At 44.1% G+C, this 18,932-nt stretch overlaps 1 protein-coding gene and 1 long non-coding RNA gene across 5 annotated transcripts in view; one reads left to right on the top strand and one right to left on the bottom strand.

The window, feature by feature from the left end:
* The window catches only part of LOC122705004, a 157,203-nt gene extending 152,694 nt beyond the window's left edge, over positions 1-4,509 (bottom strand). Inside the window, exon 1 of the long non-coding RNA XR_006344004.1 lies at positions 4,381-4,509. This is a non-coding gene — a long non-coding RNA (uncharacterized LOC122705004). The remainder of the gene's footprint in view (positions 1-4,380) is intronic.
* Positions 4,510-4,517: 8 nt separating this feature from the next.
* EPB41L4A (erythrocyte membrane protein band 4.1 like 4A) overlaps positions 4,518-18,932 on the top strand; it is a 267,439-nt gene continuing 253,024 nt past the window's right edge. For all 4 annotated transcript variants that reach the window (XM_043920178.1, XM_043920176.1, XM_043920177.1 and 1 more), the window contains exon 1: positions 4,518-4,633. In XM_043920178.1, coding sequence (XP_043776113.1) covers positions 4,535-4,633 — 99 coding nt within the window. In that variant the 5' untranslated portion in view covers positions 4,518-4,534. The remainder of the gene's footprint in view (positions 4,634-18,932) is intronic.

Below are 18,932 nucleotides of genomic sequence, written 5' to 3'. Positions count from 1 at the left end.
ATTCAGAACTGTGAGGAAATAAGCGTCTGTTGTTTGAGACACCCAGTCTATAACCTTTTGTCTTGGCAGCTGGGGCTGACTGTTGGAAAATCAGTCACAGCAGGATTTGTAGCATTTATATTATTTGTAACAGGAAAAAACTAGAAACCACATGAATGGATAAGCAAATTGTGGTATACACATGTTCAAAGCAATACTACTGAGTAATACAAATGAACAAACTATTGATATACACAACATGGATAAATATCCAAAGATTATGCTAAGGGGACTAAGGCAGACCAAAAAGAAAAGAGTTGGCACTGCTATTTCATTTATATAAAACTCCAGAAAATGTCAATGGCTGATTGTGACAGAAAGATCCGTGGTTGTCTGGGAGGTGAGGTGTGGTGAGGAGTGAGAGGGAGAGATTACAAAGATACAGAAGCCAACTCTAGAGCGTCACAGACAGGGTTACCAGATGGACCCTGATGATGGTTTCACTTATACATAAGTCAAAACTTACAAATTGTGTACTTCAAATACACACAGCTTACTGTGTGCCAGTTATAGTATTCCTGGACCAAACGTGAGTCTGCTAGCCTGGCCGAAGTAAAACCAATCTCCTGATTGGTTTGTGGTGAAGGAAAGTTTGATGTTTTATTGCAAGGCACCTAACATAAAGCCAAGGTTAGGAGAACCAGTGGCTCATACTCAAAAGTCCCAGTGGCTTTCAGGGAAGGATTTTGATAAAGATTAGGTGAGGGAGAAGGCAGACCTCCTACTGATTAGTTAGTGGTGAAGTAACAGGGTGGTGTTTCAAAAATTCACATGATAAATCTTCTAGTTCTAACTGGTCTGGAGTCTAAATGCTAGTGGTCAGCAGTTAACTTCTTCCACCCTGTAGGAGTTTTAGTATCTTCAAAACAACTCAAGGATATGGCTCAGAACATTATCTATAGCCCTCAAGGAGGAACTAAAAGTCCTTGACTTGGTCTCCAGGCTAAACTATTATTCTTTTGTCTCGCTTGACTGTTTTCCTGTGTTTCTGCATTTTCTCACTTCTCTGATTAAATTTTCCCTTTGGAACTTGGAAGGCCTAGGAGGCTAAAGCCTTTCTATAAACAAGAGGCCAGGAGACAAGAGGGTGGGGACTGTTCCCGGGAAGGCCCCCCAGTATCCCACTTCATTTCAGTAGCTCAATAGGCTATTAAACAAAGAAAACCTGTGGCACTCCTATTTTCTGCGGGCAACTCTGTGTTAAGTGGATTTTCTTTTCTCCATTTTGATAAATAATGGAAGAGAAAACACCTCATCCAGAAAAGGCTGTCATATATACAAGACTCCACAGCTTTGAACTTTCCCTTGTGAGGGCCTAGAACAGAACTCCATCCCACCCCAAAAAGCTAGCTTTTCCATTACCACTGGAGGTAAAGCAAACAAAATCACAATACTAAAGAACATAAAACTGATGGCAGTAAACTCAAAACTGGCAAACAGATCAGGACACTTGGTACTTATCTTTTGTTTTTTCAAGCTCCAGTTCAGTTCAGTCGCTTAGTCGTGTCTGACTCTTTGTGACCCCATGGACTGCAGCACACCAGGCCTCCCTGACCATCACCAACTCCCACAGCTTGCTCAAACTCACGTCCATCGAGTCGGTGATGCCATCCAACCATCTCATCCTCTGTGGTCCCCTTCTCCTCCTGCCTTCAATCTTTCCCAGCATCAGGGTCTTTTCTAATAAGTCAGTTCTTTGCATCCAGTGGCCAAAGTATTGGAGTTTCAGCTTCAGCATCAGTCCTTCCAATGAACACCCAGGACTGATCTCCTTTAGGATGGACTGGTTGGATGCCTTGCAGTCCAAAGGGCTCTCAAGAGTCTTCTCCAGCACCACAGTTCACAATGGCCAGGTGTGGGAAGGCCCACAGGGACCACGGGGCACGTGAGTGGACAGCCTCGTGGTTCCAGGCCCTGGCTCTGCTGGCTCTATCAGTTTCCCCAGGGAGATCTGAAGGCATGCTCTATCTAGGAAGGGGCAGGGTGCACCAATTCTTTGGCGCTCAGTTTTCTTTACAGTCCAACTTTCACATCCATACATGAGTACTGGAAAAACCATAGCTTTGACTTTGTCAAAACCACAGACGGGCCTTTGTCGGCAGAGTAATGCCTCTGCTTTTTAATATGCTGTCTAGGTTGGTCATAGCTTTTCTTCCAAGGAGCAAGCATCTTTTAATTTTATGGCTACAGTCACCATCTGCAGTGACTTTGGAGCCGAAGAAAATAAAGTCTGTCATTGTTTCCCCATCTATTTGCCATGAAGTGATGGAACCAGATGCCATGATCTTAGTTGTCTGAATGTTGAGTTTTAAGCCAGCTTTTTCAAGCTTAGGTGGCTCTATTGGATATTGTGGGAAACAATCAATCTTTCAATCACATTTGGTAATTTGGGTGAGGCATATTATATGACATAAAAGCTTCCACAAGAAAATACACTAAAATCTAGAATAATAAGATGTCAGCTCATGGGAGGCAAAACTTTGTCAGTGCAATCCAAAGCTGGACACACAATTTGGTTAGAACTTAAAACCTGCTTCAATTTGACAGTGAGCTTGAAAGAAAAAACAGGGTTTGATTCTTAGCTTTAGGTTAAGTTCACACCAAATATAGTGGATTTATTGCCCTTTGGGGGTTGTGCTAATTCATGTTTACAGAGAGGCTTTCTACAGAAGGTTCTTTGTAGCAAATCACTATGGGAGGAAATTCCTTCCAAAGTTGCATTGTGTATTTCCATTTTACTGTGCTGCGGATGCCGGGTTGTTGTTTTTTTTTTCTTCAAACTAGTAACGTCCTAGGCTTTAAGGAAATTTTTCACACTTGTGCTCCTTACCTTAAAAGTTGTAGAGGAGAGAACTCAAAACTGTCTGACGCCCAAACTCTTGCTCTTTCTAATACTTAGGATAAAGTAGAGAAGCTTTCCGGCAGGGCTGCCGTCAACCATGCCCGAGTTCTCCCTCTTGCTTCCCCTAACTTCCACTTGCATTAACTCACTCCTGGTTCCCAGCTGGAGAGCACAGATCGCACCTGCTCAGAAGGCCGGCGGGAGCCGGGTCTCACCGCAGCCCAGCCTGGGTTGCTTGTGCACGGACAGGAGTGCCCACCAGGGGGCAGTGCAGCCTCGGCGCTGCTGTGGCCGCCCGTCCTGGACAGAGCCAGTGGCGCGGAGGGCGTGGGACTGGGAGCGTCGCGCGCCGGGGTCCGCGTGGAGCCGCGCCCTGCCCCTTCCTAGATCACGCCTCCAGATCTCCCCGGGAAACCGATACAGCGAAGAGAGCCCGGGCCCGGGGCCGCGAGGCGGAGCGCTCACGCGCCGCGCGGTTCCCGTGCGGACCTTCCAGCACCTCGCCATTTGACCATCTCTGCTCCGCCCTCCATCCCCAGCCGAGACCCCGCCCCAGAAGGGGCGCCCCCTTCCCGGCCACTGGGTCCCGGCTCGGCTCCCGGGCCTTTTGCAGACACCCAGGCCCGGCCCAGCTGCACCTGGGCCGCTCCCGCCCGGGGCGCCACCCGTCGCACCGCCGAGAGAACTTTCCCGGGAGCCGCCGCGGCCTGGCGAGCCCCGGGGCACACCCCGCTCGCCCGCCGGCCGCGTTCCCAGCCGGGGCGCCGGCTCCTCCGCCCACCAGCCTCGCGACTGCCCGCTTCTCTGAATTTCCCGGGGAAGCAGCACCCCGCCGCCCGGGCAGGGAAAGCTTCAAGTTGGCCACGCACAGACCCGTGATGAACTCTGGGATCCCCAGACGGGAGCTGCGCCCCGCAACGAGCTGACCTCCACTCGCCGGTCGCGGTAAGGAGCCCGAAACCCTTTCGGACCCTTTTCCGGCTTCTCGATGCCGGTGGGCCGGGGAGGCGGCGGTCGCGGGCTGAGAGACCACCCTCGCCACTGCCCCTGCGGCGGGGCCGGGGCGTCGTGGGGGCACCCCGACACAAAGGAGCAGCGGAGTGCTCCGCGGCCGGCGAGCCGAACCGGGGGCTGCGGGGACGGGTCGGAGCTGGAAACGCGTGCCCTCTGGGGACCCCGGAGGCGGAGGCGAGGCCCGTGCGCTGCCTCTGCGCTCCGGCGGGCGTAGGTGGAGGGGGCCGCAGGGCTTCTAGGGGCTTCCAGGTCCGAGCAGGGCCCGCAGCGCTCGTCCCTTCCTTTCCTTGCCCCGTGACCCCTTTGACAGGCGGCTTTTCTCGTCCCCAGGGCTGCGGGAGGGGCCGCGGCGCCCCCGCCTTCGGAGGAGCCGAAGCCGCAGGATGCGCGCGGACTCGCCGCCGCCCTCCGCGCCCAGTTCCGCCGGCGCTTCCCCGGCCGCTCCCGGGCGCTGACGCTTTCCCGGGCTTCCCCGCCCTCCTTACCTTCCGTCCGCGCCGCTCCGGACTCCGCCGGTAACGGGTGCTCTCGGCCTCGCCGCGGCGCGGACAGCCCGTTCATGCCTCGCGTTTGAGGGCAGGGGTCGCTCAGCGGCTGGGTCGCAGCTTTCTCCGCTGGCCGAGGCCGGCCGCAGCCGACATGGGCTGTTTCTGCGCGGTTCCGGAAGAATTCTATTGCGAAGTTTTGCTTCTGAATGAATCCAAGTTAACTCTCACCACCCAGCAGCAGGGCATCAAGGTAGGCACGGGTCGGGGGCGTGCTCCGGGGGAGGGGGTGCGCAGCCGGGAGAGCTCGGGGGCCCGCCGCTTTGTCCCAGCGCTGTCACCGGGCGGGGCGGGCTGCGGGGCGTCTCCGCACGGTGGGAAGGCGCGGCAGCCTACCCCCGCGCTCAGGTGCGGGGTGGACGTGTCAGGCCGAGTTAACTTTGAGTCCTTCATGAAGGAAAGTAAGTTTGACGTCTGGCGGGATCGTCCGTGCACCAGCTCTCAGCTGCAATCCACCGTCCTGCAACTGAGACCCAAACTCTTCCCTACCCCGTTCTCCTCCCAAAGCAGCCAGGGCCCCCAAAACTCCCACAGAGGCGCAGAACTGAATACACAGGCGATCCTCGGCTTTGTTGAACGACTTATTTTTTCCTTGATAGGATTACTGGGAAAGTAAAACAGCTCACTCGTTGAAACACATTAGGTGGTTGTGATTGTGTCGCCTGTGTTTGTGGTTGGGTAATGTTACGTTTGGCCGGAAAATAATTTCCTTTCCCAAAAGCAACCTGGTTTTAGCCCCGCGTTTAAGTAAACATCTCTCCAAACGAGGTAATAAGTTTGCGCCTCTTTGTAGGTCATTAAAATGCAATTACCTCTGTTAACCTTAAGAACCCAAGCAAAAAGGCTATGGGAGCTTGCAGACGTCAACTTCCTTAATTTCGATGGGCTCGTGTTTACGGTTGACAACCTAAAGGACGCGCCTGCGCGCTCGTTTTTTGTCTCGCAACGAGGTAGCTACCTAGAGATGATCACGGTCCCGTGTGTTCTGTTGTTTTCTCTTTCTCCTTCAGTTTAAAATCACTTCGGCATTTTAGAGACCTTAGCTGCTGAGTCTGATGAGGGGAAATCGTCCTTCCCTCGCCTCTCTCTCATGCAGCAGGCCGTCTGAAAAATAAATTACGGCTGCCAATTGTGTTGTCCTTGTCTTGTCATCTCAGAATTTAATCTTAATGGCGTAGACTCTGGGCATTTCCTTGTGTGAATTAGTTTTTACATAGTTTGATACACACCTAGAGTAACTGTTCTCCGGCAGAAGCGTCAGCTTTGTATCATTCTTCGTATACAGAATTCTGATTTTACAGCTTTTTTTTTTTTTTTTTTGTCAGAGAAAGGAGGTAAAAATGATCAGTTAAAGCCACAAGATAAAGTTAACCGTTTAGGAAATTGTTTTGAATATTGTTTGCCCTGTAATTGTAATTAGTAAAAGTCAATCAGATTCTCAGTTTCCTTTTAACCTCAATAGAAGACTCTTTGGGCAAGAATGTTCATTGTATACTTTTAGTTCTTTATGTTGCAACTCCCATTCCCCGCCCCACCCCCCAACATGAAATCAGAGAAAGAACTTATAAGATGATGTAACATTCTTTGGTGTGCTGTGCAAATAAAATAGGCAACACTCACAAAAACATCATACATTTTTGATAACACATAGATTCTCTTCGGCTTTGAAACAATTAGAGAAAGATAACTCATGATCTGATACTAAAACAACAAAGCAATCTTTCTGAAGTCTAAAGTCATCTGGTATGTGAGCTTCCTATTTTATCATGAAAGCCCTATTCCTGTCAGCTGTGGAGCTTGTACATTATTCTGTCAAGAGAGCAGCCAAGACTTGGGATCAAATAGAATAATATTGTCAAAGAAACATGAATCAAAAATCCTAATCCATAATTACTTTTTATAACCTGATGGTGCTTATCTTGTTTTACAAATAGGTGGAAAATTGGTGAGTGATTCAGAGGCATTCACAACTTTATAATGGTGTTATTTTGGATATATGCCATTTAACTAAACAATAATTTAGGCATGCTTTTGTTGGAAGTAGTCATTTTGCAGCAGGCATGCCCTCTTTCAGTGTCACAAAGCATGCCACAGTTATTTTGATGGCCATATGCGTAACACAGATGTCTGCTGAAGTTAACCACATTATCTGAGGCTACTGTGCTACCATAAAATGCATGTGTTAAGCACCTATCTGCTTGTGCCCGCGTGCCCAGCTGCTCAGTCGTGTCTGAGTCTTTGCACCCCGGTGGACTGTAGCCCACCAGGCTCTTCTGTCCATGGGATTCTCCAGGCAAGAATACTGGCCTGGTTTGCCATTTCCTTCTCCAATCTGCTAGTGGTATGTACTAAATTAAACACACATATATATACTTACAAATGGTATAATGTATGAACAGCATCTTACATGATATTCAAACACTGAATGAATAAGTATGTTTGTCTATATTATTGTTTTGTACATACTTGGCATTTTCTTTAACTACTACTTTAGTTTGTAAATGAAATAGTAAACAATTACTACAAAGTCAATAGCCAATAACTACTATTAGAGTGTTTTCCTTCCAGGATAGTATTCTTGATAATTTTGATTATCACTAACTAAAGTTAGTTAAGCATATGACATTTTCCCCTGAAATTGAAATAGAATTTTTTTCAAAGCTATTTTCTAATATTTATTTTGAGATGAGCCTTTTTCACATTCTATCTTAGATGAAGACATCTAATCTTGTGTTAAAATTACATATTTTAACCCTTAATGGAAGGAATTTTACTGATTCCTAAACAGTTCCTTAAGAATTTGCTTGCATTACCATTATAATAATGCATTATAAATTAAAAAGATTAGTTGTAGTAAATTGAAGTAGAAGGCATAGAAAGAAGCTTTGTAAAACATTTTTCCCCCTCTGTGCTATTTTGAAAAACACTGTGGATTTGTTTAAACACCAAGTGACTCATTGAAAAGTTAGTTATAAAGTGATTATTTTTTTCTGCCACTCCAAAGTTTTTCATTGACTTTAGGCAAAAAAAAAAATCAACATATTTGTTCCCATGGGAAGCATTTCAGCCTGAAGACAATAGTTACACATCTTATATGTTCAGATTCAAGTGAAAATGAAGTCACTGAGTTCTGTCTGACTCTGCGACCCCATGGACTGTAGCCTACCAGGCTCCTCCATTCATGGGATTCTCCAGGCAAGAGTACTGGAGTGGGGTGCCATTCCCTTCTCCAGGGGATCTTCCCGACCCAGGGATCGAACCCGGGTCTTCTGCATTGCAGGCAGAGCTTTACCATCTGAGCCACCAGGGAAGCCCCTTGTTAAGATGAGTAGCATTTAAATGGAAAATAATTTTCTGTTTCAAAAATAATTAGAAAAATAAAACCTGGTGTCATATTCATGCTAATAAGATATAGCTGTTTGCCTTAAGTTATTTTAGAGGTAACCTTACCTCGTCAAACAGAAAGTCTTTTGCGTGCAGATTGTAGTTTGAGCCCTATCCAAGAGTTAAAAACCCAAGTTTATATAAACTGAATGTTATTGGTTATGTGTCAAGCCACACAATAGCTTTTAGCTATTTGTTCTCTGCTGCTATCTCTGTTGTTTATTTTAGTAGGAATTTCTGCTGTGGTTGGTCTCTTAGTTTTTGAGCAGTGTTTGTTCAGGAAAACTTTTGTTTTGTCCTTTGTAGTTTTCTGTCCTGGGGGAGGTAGAAATCTTTCTTTTTGTTCTCTTGGAAAGCAAAACTTGAATGTGACTCAGACTACTTTTATTACTTGTCATTTGATTAGCAAAAGATTTTTAGGGAAAAAAAAAATCACAAGGTTTTATGATTTAGTCCACAAAATTGCTACTGCAACTGTGAACTAGATTAGTATTTTCATTTCAGCAAGATTTTAGTCCTCTGAGTAGTAATGTAATAAACACTGAGGTGCTTGTTTCTCCCTCAGTGTATTTGACTAAATTAATGAAACCAATATGACAGTAAGATGGAATTTCCTTTAACTTTAAAAAAAAATGCTTTATTGAGATATATCATCCAATTCACACAGTTAAACCCATCCATTAACTTTTAAATGAAGTTACTTTCTAAATCATCCTGAGGTTCCTGAGGGAATGTTATGAATCAGTTTTGATACTTTGATCAGAAACTTCCTAATAAATTAGAAAAGCAGAACTTGGGGACTTGAATTATATGCATCTCTCTTACCAACAATTGTTTCTTACATTCCATTTAGATTGGTAAATAAAACATCTAAGAGGACTGAGAAAAGTGAAAAGCAGTAGTTTTTGCAAATTGTATTATATCCACATATACCTATATCTTTTAATACCAATGACATAAGCTACACAGTCAAGGACCTTCTAAACATAGGTTGAAGCAAGTAATAGTACCCCAGCATTTCTGGTAATACAAGATTGACTATGGGTCTTGACTGGTTAGTAAGTTACATGTGACTGGGATAATACACCTCTTCCACTCTGCCTCTAGTTTTCTAAGCTTCAAACATGATATCTGTGCCGTAACTGTTTAAGATGAACTACTATATAAATGCTCCCTCAAAAATAAAAAAAAAAAGATTGAAAGTATTTTTTTCCAGCTTGATTGAGGTATAATTGACAAATGAAATTGTCACGTTTAAGGAGTACAACTTGATAATACCCGTATATATTGTGAAAGGCTTCGCACCATCTCACCATTGTTAACACATGCACATCTCACACCTTTCTCTTTATTGAAAACACTTGAGTTCTACTCTCTCAGCAAATTTCAGTTATATACTATAGCCTTATCCCCTATAGATACCATGTTATACCTTTAGATTTTCAGACTTAAATGCCCCCTCAATTTTACAAGATTTTTTCCTTGAAAAAAAAAGATTAAAAATGCCATTTATTATCCATGGTTTTAAAGTGATTTAATGGGGAAAGCGTTGTTTGTTACCTTTAGCAGATAATGACTAGTTATCCTTTTCTAGGAGCCTATAATTTTCTTGATTGATACTGGATCACACTTTTTGCAGCCCCATTAATATAATTGTCCTTGAATTCTACAATATTAAGCTTAAACTAACTTTAAGTTAGTTTAATTTCCAGTAGTCAGTATGGATGTGAGAGTTGGACTATAAAGAAAGCTGAGCACCGAAGAATTGATGCTTTTGAACTGTGGTGTTGGAGAAGACTCTTGAGAGTCCCTTGGACTGCAAGGAGATCCAACCAGTCCATCCTAAAGAAGATCAGTCCTCAATGTTCATTGGAAGGACTGATGCTGAAGCTGAAACTCCAATACTTTGGCCACCTGATGCGAAGAGCTGACTCCTTTGAAAAGACCCTGATGCTAGGAAAGATTGAAGGCAGGAGGAGAAGGGGACGACAGAGGATGAGATGGTTGGATGGCATCACCAACTCAATGGCCTTGAGTTTGAATAAACTCCGAGAGTTGGTGATGGACAGGGAGGCCTGGCTTGCTGCAGTTGGACATGACTGAGTGACTGAACTGAACTTTGAACTAAATTTAAACTAATGCACAGCTTTTGTTGTTTTTGAGCATGGGTGGTATCTTAATTTATTCAGGCTGCTATAACAAAATACTACAGACTGGGTGGCTTATAAACAAGAGAAATATATTTCTCATAGTTCTAGAGGCTGGAGGTCTGAGATCAAGGGTTCCAGCATGGTTGAATGAGGGCCCTCTTCCAGGTTGGAAACTTATTGTGTCTTCATGTGGCAGAAGGGGCTAGGGAGCTATGTTGGAAGGTACTAATCCCAAAGCCCACACCTCCTAAAGACCGTCACTTGGGGCTTAAGTTTCCAACATATGAATTTCAGGAGGACCCAAACATTTAGACCATAGCAGATGGTGATAAAATTAAATCTAAGTTGCAGGGTCAGAAGTTCAGACTCAACTTTCCATTAGATATATGGACAGTGGTTGGTTATTTTTATTATAAAACGAGATGGGAAACTCATCTTTTGTTCAGTGGTTCATGTCAGGTTGTATCTTCGTGGGGCCAGATAGTTCTTTGTTGTGGGATGCTGTCCGCTCCATTGTAGGATAATTAGCTGTAGTTGTAGCCTCTACCCAGGAGATGCCAGTCACACTGCTTGCCTAAGTTGTAACAAGGAAAAAGAACCCCAGATGTTGCCAAATGTCTCCTGATAGGTGAAATCACCCTCAGGTGAAAACCACTGCCATGGAAGGTAGTAGCTTCCCTTTTTCTTCTGTATTTGGTACCCAGCCTTCCACACTATATGCAGATTAACTTTCAGATGCCTTCTTTTTTCTCTTTTGGAAGAGAGTTATGTGCCTCATAGGTTAGTGAAAACAATATGAAATCTGTATCTTTAACTTGCTTAATATTCTTAGACTAGCATGCAGTATACTGGATTGATGAGCTTATAGCATCAGACCACTGGATTTACATATTGGTTCCACTGATTACTTATTAGATGTGAGGCCTTCAGAAAGTTACTTTTCTTCTCTGAATCTCAATTTCCCCATCTGTAAAATGGAAACAAAATAATACCCACTTCATGAATTCAAGGTGCCTTGCATGTGGTAAACACTCAGAAATTGTTGGTCTTGATTCTTCCTCCTCCTTTCCTTGTCCTCTTCTCCTTCTTTGAGTGCTTCATTCCTGTTTGCATATAAAGTCCAACCATCATTGTTTGCATTAATGTTCTACCTGACCTAGACCTTCAGCAGTTCTGTGTACCCAGGTGACTTGCTCTGTGGGTAGAACTTCGCAGTCTTCCAAACGTACCTGACTTTCTTGCACCTTTAGCTGGGGATTGCTGCTGAGTGGTACCCTTTTACCTTTCCTTAAGTACACACTCATCTGAACTCATCCTTTCAGACCTAAACTGAGGATCCCATCTGTTAGAAAGCCTTTAAGGCAGTGTGCCCTGGCAAAGCTAAGTGCTTGTCTGTGCCTTGCACACATCCTGTTATAGCACTTATCACACTGCAAGCGTTATTTCTAGATGCTCCTGTCTCCCACAGAAGCCTGAGAGCCCTTACCTGTGATCCGCAGCAGCTAGAGCTGTAAGCACATGTAATAGATGCATATTCCCTGTAATTTGAATAGAAGAAAGAATGGAGTATTACCACTGGAATAGGCCGAATAGGCCATGTTGAAAATCTTCTGGATAATGAGATTCCTTTGCCGTTTTATTTTTACTTGAAAAGATCCTAGAATAAAGTGAATCTTACTGTGAGAAATCCTGTTGCCAAGGTACTCTAATTTTTACATTGATAGTGGGTAGAAAATGAGATGGTGCAGTGAACTGAGTGCGCACAGGACATTGAAGATCTAGCTGATGAGCAGCTATTTCAGAAAACATGAGTTACACCATTTTTGTGTTACAGAAGTAACTCCTGAATCTTTCCTCTCTCTCTTCTAACACTGTCACTTTCCCCTCACAGCTTAGGAGTCTTGTGGAAGAAGGGCCTGTTTCAAGACGGGAGAACAGATCCTCACACTGTAGTTGCTTTTTTCCCCTTGTCTCTGATTCTGTAAACCATTGGAGAACAGTGTCCGTTGGTCTCATAGTGTGGGTTTACACGATTGGGGACCATTAGTATAATTTTTAATCTTGCTGTACTGCCAGTTTTAGCCCTAAAGCTGCATAAACCTCACCTGACACTACTCTGAGGCATAATGGGAAAGACAGGGTCAGAGTTAAATGCTGGGTTTTTATGGCAAATGACAGGTTTTCCATTCTGATGCACAATGGATTTTTCTGCAGGCCTGTTATAAACAGGACAGGTCAGATGTCAGACTTGCCAGAACCCTTCAGCTTCTCTGGGAGCTTCCCTGGCGGCTCTGGCGGTAGAGTATCTGCCTGCAATGCAGGAGACCTGGGTTTGATCCCTGGGTTGGAAAGATCCCTTAGAGAAGGGAATGGCAACCCACTCCAGTATTCTTGCCTGGAAAAGCCCATGGACCGAGGAGCCTGGTGGACTACAGTCCCTAGGGTCGCGAAGAGTCGGACATGACTGAGCAACTAAGCATGCAGACGCTGCAGCTTCTCTGGATTGACTTCCTTGGCCGAGCCTTGTCTCTGATATTTTAGCCACACGTAAAGCTCGTCCTTAGTGCTCCAGTTAGCCTGCTTTGGGTGGTAAGAGTAATTGCCATTTGCTCCTGCGTCACAAGATTTGTTTCTAAGTCTCATATATTAAATTTACCCAGGCCCCTGTTATCAGTCGTTTGGATCTAGATTAGGTGTGTTAAGGTCAGGGACCAGCCCGTTTTGTTTGTGACTCAAAGCCTGTAACCACAGTTTGGAAAGTCTGTACCATTCTCAAAAATGTGGATTGCATTCCTTGCCCCCTGAACCATGCATTTCCTGTTGTGTGTTTTTTTTTTTTTCTTTTTTAAAGTGAAATAGTCACTTTTCCTTAGTGCTGCCCATTGTTAATCCTTTTCTCTGTAACTGAACACTCTTGCTGAGTCCCCAGAGGCTGAGATGGCTCTTGTAAGTAATTTACTGAAGTCAAGAGGGGGCCTGGCAGTGGTTTCCAAATGGGTGAGAAATTTGTTTTCAAGGATATTGACAGTGCCCGAAAGGTCAGATGTCAGAGGAGGAATGAGCCAAGCGGGACCAAGGGGGGAACCAAATGTGGCCGCAGATTGTTGAGAAACACCATGTTCAAAGCACGCGAGGCAGCTCTGTCAGTGATGCTGAGCACGCCCGGCTTTGTAGGCACGGTGTCCCGGAGGTTTCCGAGAAAGTACCTTGTTTAGAATACATCTTTGCATAGGAACAGTGACATGAGTGGGGGTCAATTTCCTGAGCTAGCCCACGGAGACTGTGAGTTTTTATTTTTTTATTTATTTAAAGAAAATCCAGCCCCCTCCCCCCCCCCCCCCGCCAATGTGTGTATGTGGCTGTGCTGGGTCTTTGGAGAAGCCCCCCTGTTTGAGTCTTTAAACACTTGGGTCCCACCTTGCCCTTCGTTTAGAGCTGTGTTTGAAAAGCAATCTTGGAGCCTCTCCTGCCTTAATTGTCACTTGTCAGAATTGGTTTTTATCCACCATTCTCACTGCTCCCACTTTGTACTGGAACCATCCTACTAACTGGGGTGCTGGGTGGTCATTTTTGGGCTCCCCGCTTCCCCTACCCTGCCCTGTGTTTAAATCCTGAAATAACTGATCTTGTGATGGACCGCAAGACTCTTCTTTCCTCATCCGTGAGCTGTAGGGTGGGAAAACTGCCTCATGGAATGACTACAAATTTGAGGAAAGAATTTTAGGCACATAGGCTAAAAGGTGCTCGTGTGGGCAGGCGAGTTCTTTACCGCTAGTGTCACCTGGGAAGCCCCCTAAAATGATAGCTGTCATTATGTGTGATCTATTATTTGCCTTTTTTTCCCCCCTGAATTCCAGTTTAGGATATCTTACCCACCAATCCTGCCCAAAGTGGTGCTCGATCTCTGAGAGGCATGGATGGGTTGGTTATTAGAAGTAGGGAAGCAGAGTGGTTCAATATCATAGATACCAGTGACTTTTCAGATCTCTGTATTTTTACTCACATTGTCCCGGCTACCACTGGGATGCTGAAACTTCGCATCTGTAGCCTTCCTGCCTTTTATCTGACTTGAGTTTCTGACTGCCTGCTGGAGGTCACAGTAGATGTCTCAGCCCTTCTGTTCCCTCCAGACTCTCTCTTCTGGTGCTGCCTAGTCTGGTGAATGAGGCCACACTCGGTCTTGATGAGTTAAGATGCTTTGATTCTCGGTTACAGAGATTTCATTGAAGATTCTTTTAACATGAGATTTATTTGCTCAGATCAGGTTCCCAGTTTCTCGTTATCTCTTCTGTGCTGTCATCCTGGGAATCAGGGTATATGCAGGTGGTAGCAGATGGGTAAATGGTTCTAGAGATGATACTTGTATGTGGCAGTATGTGAGATGGGAGTGGAGACAGGCTCTATTGTAGGAGGGAAGATTCCTTCTCCCGAAGTTCACCAGCAGACTTGCCCTTGTGTCTTTTAGCAAAGAGTCTTGTGGCCGTTCTTGAACCACAGTGGCGATGGGGTCACCTTCAGGGTGACAGATTCTGCTTGGGGTTGGGTAGGGGTGGAATTCTTTCCTAAGGGAAAGGGGAAGGGGTTCAGGCAGGAGGGAAGGTGGTTAGGATTCTGGCATCTGGGCTCTTCTTAAATTTCCACATCCTTCCAGATGTTGGAGTTCTACCTCTTCAGTATGTTCCACGTTCGTCTCTTCTCCCCTCCTCTGATGCCTTCTGCCCTGGTCTAGATTGCTCTCAGTCCTCAGCTGGATTGCTGCAGTAGCTTCTCAATCTCTTTGGCTTAGTTTATATTCCTGGGCACGGGGGCCGCACTCTGGCCCTTCATGATGGGACCCCACGTCTATCTGACCTTACTCCCACCAGCTGCCATATCCTTGTCATGGATTCTGCCCAAGCCAAGCTGCTTTCTAGTCTGAATTCTCTACCTTCGCTCTCACCCTGGTCTTTTTCTGCTTGGAAAGCCTCATCCCACCTCCTCTTGTTTGAGTGAAGTCCCCGTTCTCATCAAGCAGGGTTTTGCTCAGGTGCCACTTTCTCTGAAGGCCCTCTCCTAATCTGAATTAAGCCTGCATTTCATTGCAGGAGTTTCTGTACTTTCTTGCCCACCTTGCCCTGGGAGCAATATCATAAGATGACGAGGGCGTGGGTCTTGGTCATAGGTAACTCTTGTTTCAGGTCTCCCTTCCGTGTGTTAGTACTTAACCACGGTCAAGTCACTACCCTCAGAGTCAGCTTCCTGTTCTATAAAATTAGGGTCAAATTCTCCACCTTATCCTGAGTGTTATGCATAACCCTTAGCCCCATGCCAAATGAGTGGGAGCTGTTGTGATAGACATGGAAAGCCTTGAGGGAGGGAACTGTATCTCTTTTAAGGGATCCCCAGGTCAAGCTGAGTTCCTGAGGAATCAATGAATGATTGTGGACTGGCTGAATTAATCTGAATAAGGAAAGGTACTTCCAGATTGATATAAGCAATGGATCTGAGAAGGAAAAGACATCTTTTCACCTTGACACTTTCTAGGTTCCCTGGGTACAAGTGTACCTGCTTGACTCCTAGTTTGTTATTTAATTTTTAAAAACAGTTTTATGGAGATATACATGACATACCTTATAATTTACCCATTTAAGGTGTGTAATTTGGTGGTTTTTCATGTATTTACAGAGTTGTGCCACCTTCATCAAAATGAATTTTAGAACATTTCATCACTTCAGAAGAAATCTTATTAGCAGTCACTCCTCCATTCCTCCCAACCCTCCTACCCAGCTACTTCAGCCAGGCAATGCTCCAGCTAGGCAACCACTCATCTGTCTATGTAGATTTGCATATTCTGGACATTCCTTATAAATGGATTCATATAATATATGGTCTTTTGTGCCTGGCTTTCTTCACCTTGCATTCACTCATAATGTATGTATCAGTATTTCATGCCACATTATTGCTGAATAATATCCATTGCATAGATATACCATATTTGTCCATAGATATACCATTTGTCCAGTTGATGGATTTTGGCTATTACAAATAATTTTGCTATGAAGATTCATGTACAAGTCTTTATGTGAACATAATGTTTTAGTTTCTCTTGCGTATATGCCTAGGAGTGGAATTGCTGGATCATAGCAGCAATGAATAGTTTGAGGAACTTGCGAACTGTTTTCCGCAGTAGCTGCACCATTTTACGTTCCCACCAGCAATGTCTGAAAGGGAAAGTGTTAGTTGCTCAGTCATGTCTGACTCTGTGACCCTCTGGACTGTAGCCCACCAGGCTTCTCTGTCCATGGGATTCTCCAGGCAAGAATCCTTGTGTTTCCATTCCCTTTTCCAGGGGATCTTCCCGAGCCAGAGATTGAACCAGATCTCCTGTACTGCAGGCAGATTGTTTACCGTCTGAGGCACCAGCGAAGCCCAGCAATGTCTACGGGTTCCAATTTTCCCCACATTCTCACCAACACTTGCTTTAATCTTTTTGATTATTATTAACCTTTTGGATGTGAAGTGGTATCTCACTGTCATTTTGATTTGCATTTTCCTGAAAAATTAGTGATGTGAGCATCTTTTCATATGTTTGTTGGCCATTTGTATATCTTTGGAGAAATATCTATAGTTTGTTGATTAAAAAAACTTGAGTTATTTTCCTTTTTATCATTAAGTGTTTGCTATGTGTGTATAGTATGTTGTTCAGTTGTCCAGTCATGTCAGACTCTTCTTGACCCCATGGCAAGTTTTTTTTTTTCTTTCTGTCAGATACTTGATTTGGAAATGTTTTCTCCTGTTCTGTGGGATCTGAAAATTTTTTCCTGACAGTGTGCTTTCATATACAAACGTTATAAATTTTGATGAGTCCAATTTATCTTTCCTTTTGTTTTCTGTGTTTTGGGGATCATATTTGATTTTTTACTTACTTACTTAACTTACTTACTCAAAGGTTATGAAGATTTACCTCTGTTTTGTTTTTTTTTTCTAGGAGTTTTATGGCTTTAACTCTTACACTTAGGGCTGTGATCTTTTCTTCATTCTTTTGCATGTGGACATCCAGTTGTCCTAGCTCATTTGTTGAAAAAACTAATTTTTTTAGTTATCAAAAATCAATTGACAATAAATTAAAGGTTAATTTCTGGACTCCCAGTTTTATTCCCTTGACATACCTATCTATATCTCTTGTTTATTTTTACTAATTCCTTGGTAGGGTAGATGTGTATAATTCAGCAGAAAAAGCACTCCCAGTTAAAACAAATTTGACATTTAATATTTTGAGCAAAATTTCCTGTCAACTTCCTGGTGGCAGTAAAACATTGTATATTTTATCCACTCTTAAATCCACGGGAGCTTAGAAGAGTGGCAGGCGCATGGTGGTGCTCAGTAAATATTCGTCATATTTGAAGAAGGATTGATAGAAGGATTGTTTTAGTCATGCTGTTGTTGCTTTTGTAAATTGAAACGTTGGTTGTTGAATATTTAGATTTCTAAAATCTTTTCCGTATAAGCTTTGAATGTTGCTGTTCATGTTGTGTGAAGGATTTGCCTTTGGTCCTTCCAGACTCTTTCTGTAAACTACTTGATGGAGGGCTGGAAAAGAGTATTAGCATATGTTTTATGAATAACTTTGTCAGTCTTGGTAGTTAATGGTGTAGTATGTTAGGAAAGTTAATGTCATTTAAATAGGTATGTGGATTTCATCTATTACCTTGCAACACACTGAGAAATTGCTAGATATTGATCCTGAGCAGTGTAATATGCAGTGTTCTCCCCTCTGGGAAAGTAATGTAGATGGCTGGAAGGTCATCACTTTTGAACGCCCACACCCTCTCTCATCCTCATGGCTTTTTTTCAGCCTTGAACTTCCAGGATTCCTAGTGTGATTGTGAGTTAAAATGGCTGAGGAAAGTGGTAGCACATCTTAGTGGTATTGAAACTGGTGTGATATTACACCATAGGGGATGTTAGTCCAGTTCCATGAAGCCACAGTTGCTCTCTAGGTTTTAACCTGCAATCACACTAGGAATCCTGCTTATTTAACTTGTATGCAGAGTACATCATGAGAAAAGCTGGGGTGGATGAAGCACAAGCTGGAATCAAGATTGCCAGGAGAAATAGCAATAACCTCAGATATGCAGATGACACTATCTTTATGGTAGAAAGCAAAGAAGAACTAAAGAGCCTCTTGATGAAAGTGAAAGAGGAGAGTGAAAAAGTTGGCTTAAAACTCAACATTCAGAAAACTAAGATCATGGCATCTGGTCCCATCACTTCATGACAAATAGATGGGGAGACAGTGTAAACAGTGACAGACTTTTTTTGGGCTCCAAAATCACTGCAAATGGTGACTGCAGCCATGAAATTAAAAGATGCTTACTCCTTGGAAGAAAATCTATGACCAACCTAGACAGCATATTAAAAAGCAGAGACATTACTTTGCCAACAAAGGTCCATTTAGTCAAAGCTATGGTTATGTATTGATGTGAGAGTTGGACTATAAAGAAAGCTGAGCACTGAAGAATTGATGCTTTTGAACTGTGGTGTTGGAGAAGACTCTTGAGAGTCCCTTGGACAGCAAGGAGATCCAACCAGTCCATCCAACCAGACCTGAGTATTCAGGGGGTCAGTCCTGAGTATTCATTGGAAGGACTGATGTTGAAGCTGAAACTCCAATAATTTGGCCACCTGATGCAAAGAGCTGACTCATTGGAAAAGACCCTGATGCTGGGAAAGATTGAGGGCAGGAGGAGAAGGGGACGACAGAGGATGAGATGGTTGGATGGCATCACTGACCTCATGGACATGGGTTTGAGTAGGCTCTGGGAGTTGGTGATGGACAGGGAGGCCTGACATGCTGCAGTCCATGGGGTCGCAAAGAGTCAGACACAGCAGAGCGACTGAACTGAAATGATTCAAACACTTCACAAATCCCAGTAGATATGCAGGCTACAGGCAGTTTCTCTGTGAAGAAAATCTCAA

This window comes from Cervus elaphus, chromosome 12, assembly GCF_910594005.1.
Source record: "Cervus elaphus chromosome 12, mCerEla1.1, whole genome shotgun sequence".
NCBI classification, from domain to species: Eukaryota; Metazoa; Chordata; class Mammalia; order Artiodactyla; family Cervidae; genus Cervus; species Cervus elaphus.
This window is presented reverse-complemented; position numbering and strand designations above follow the sequence as displayed.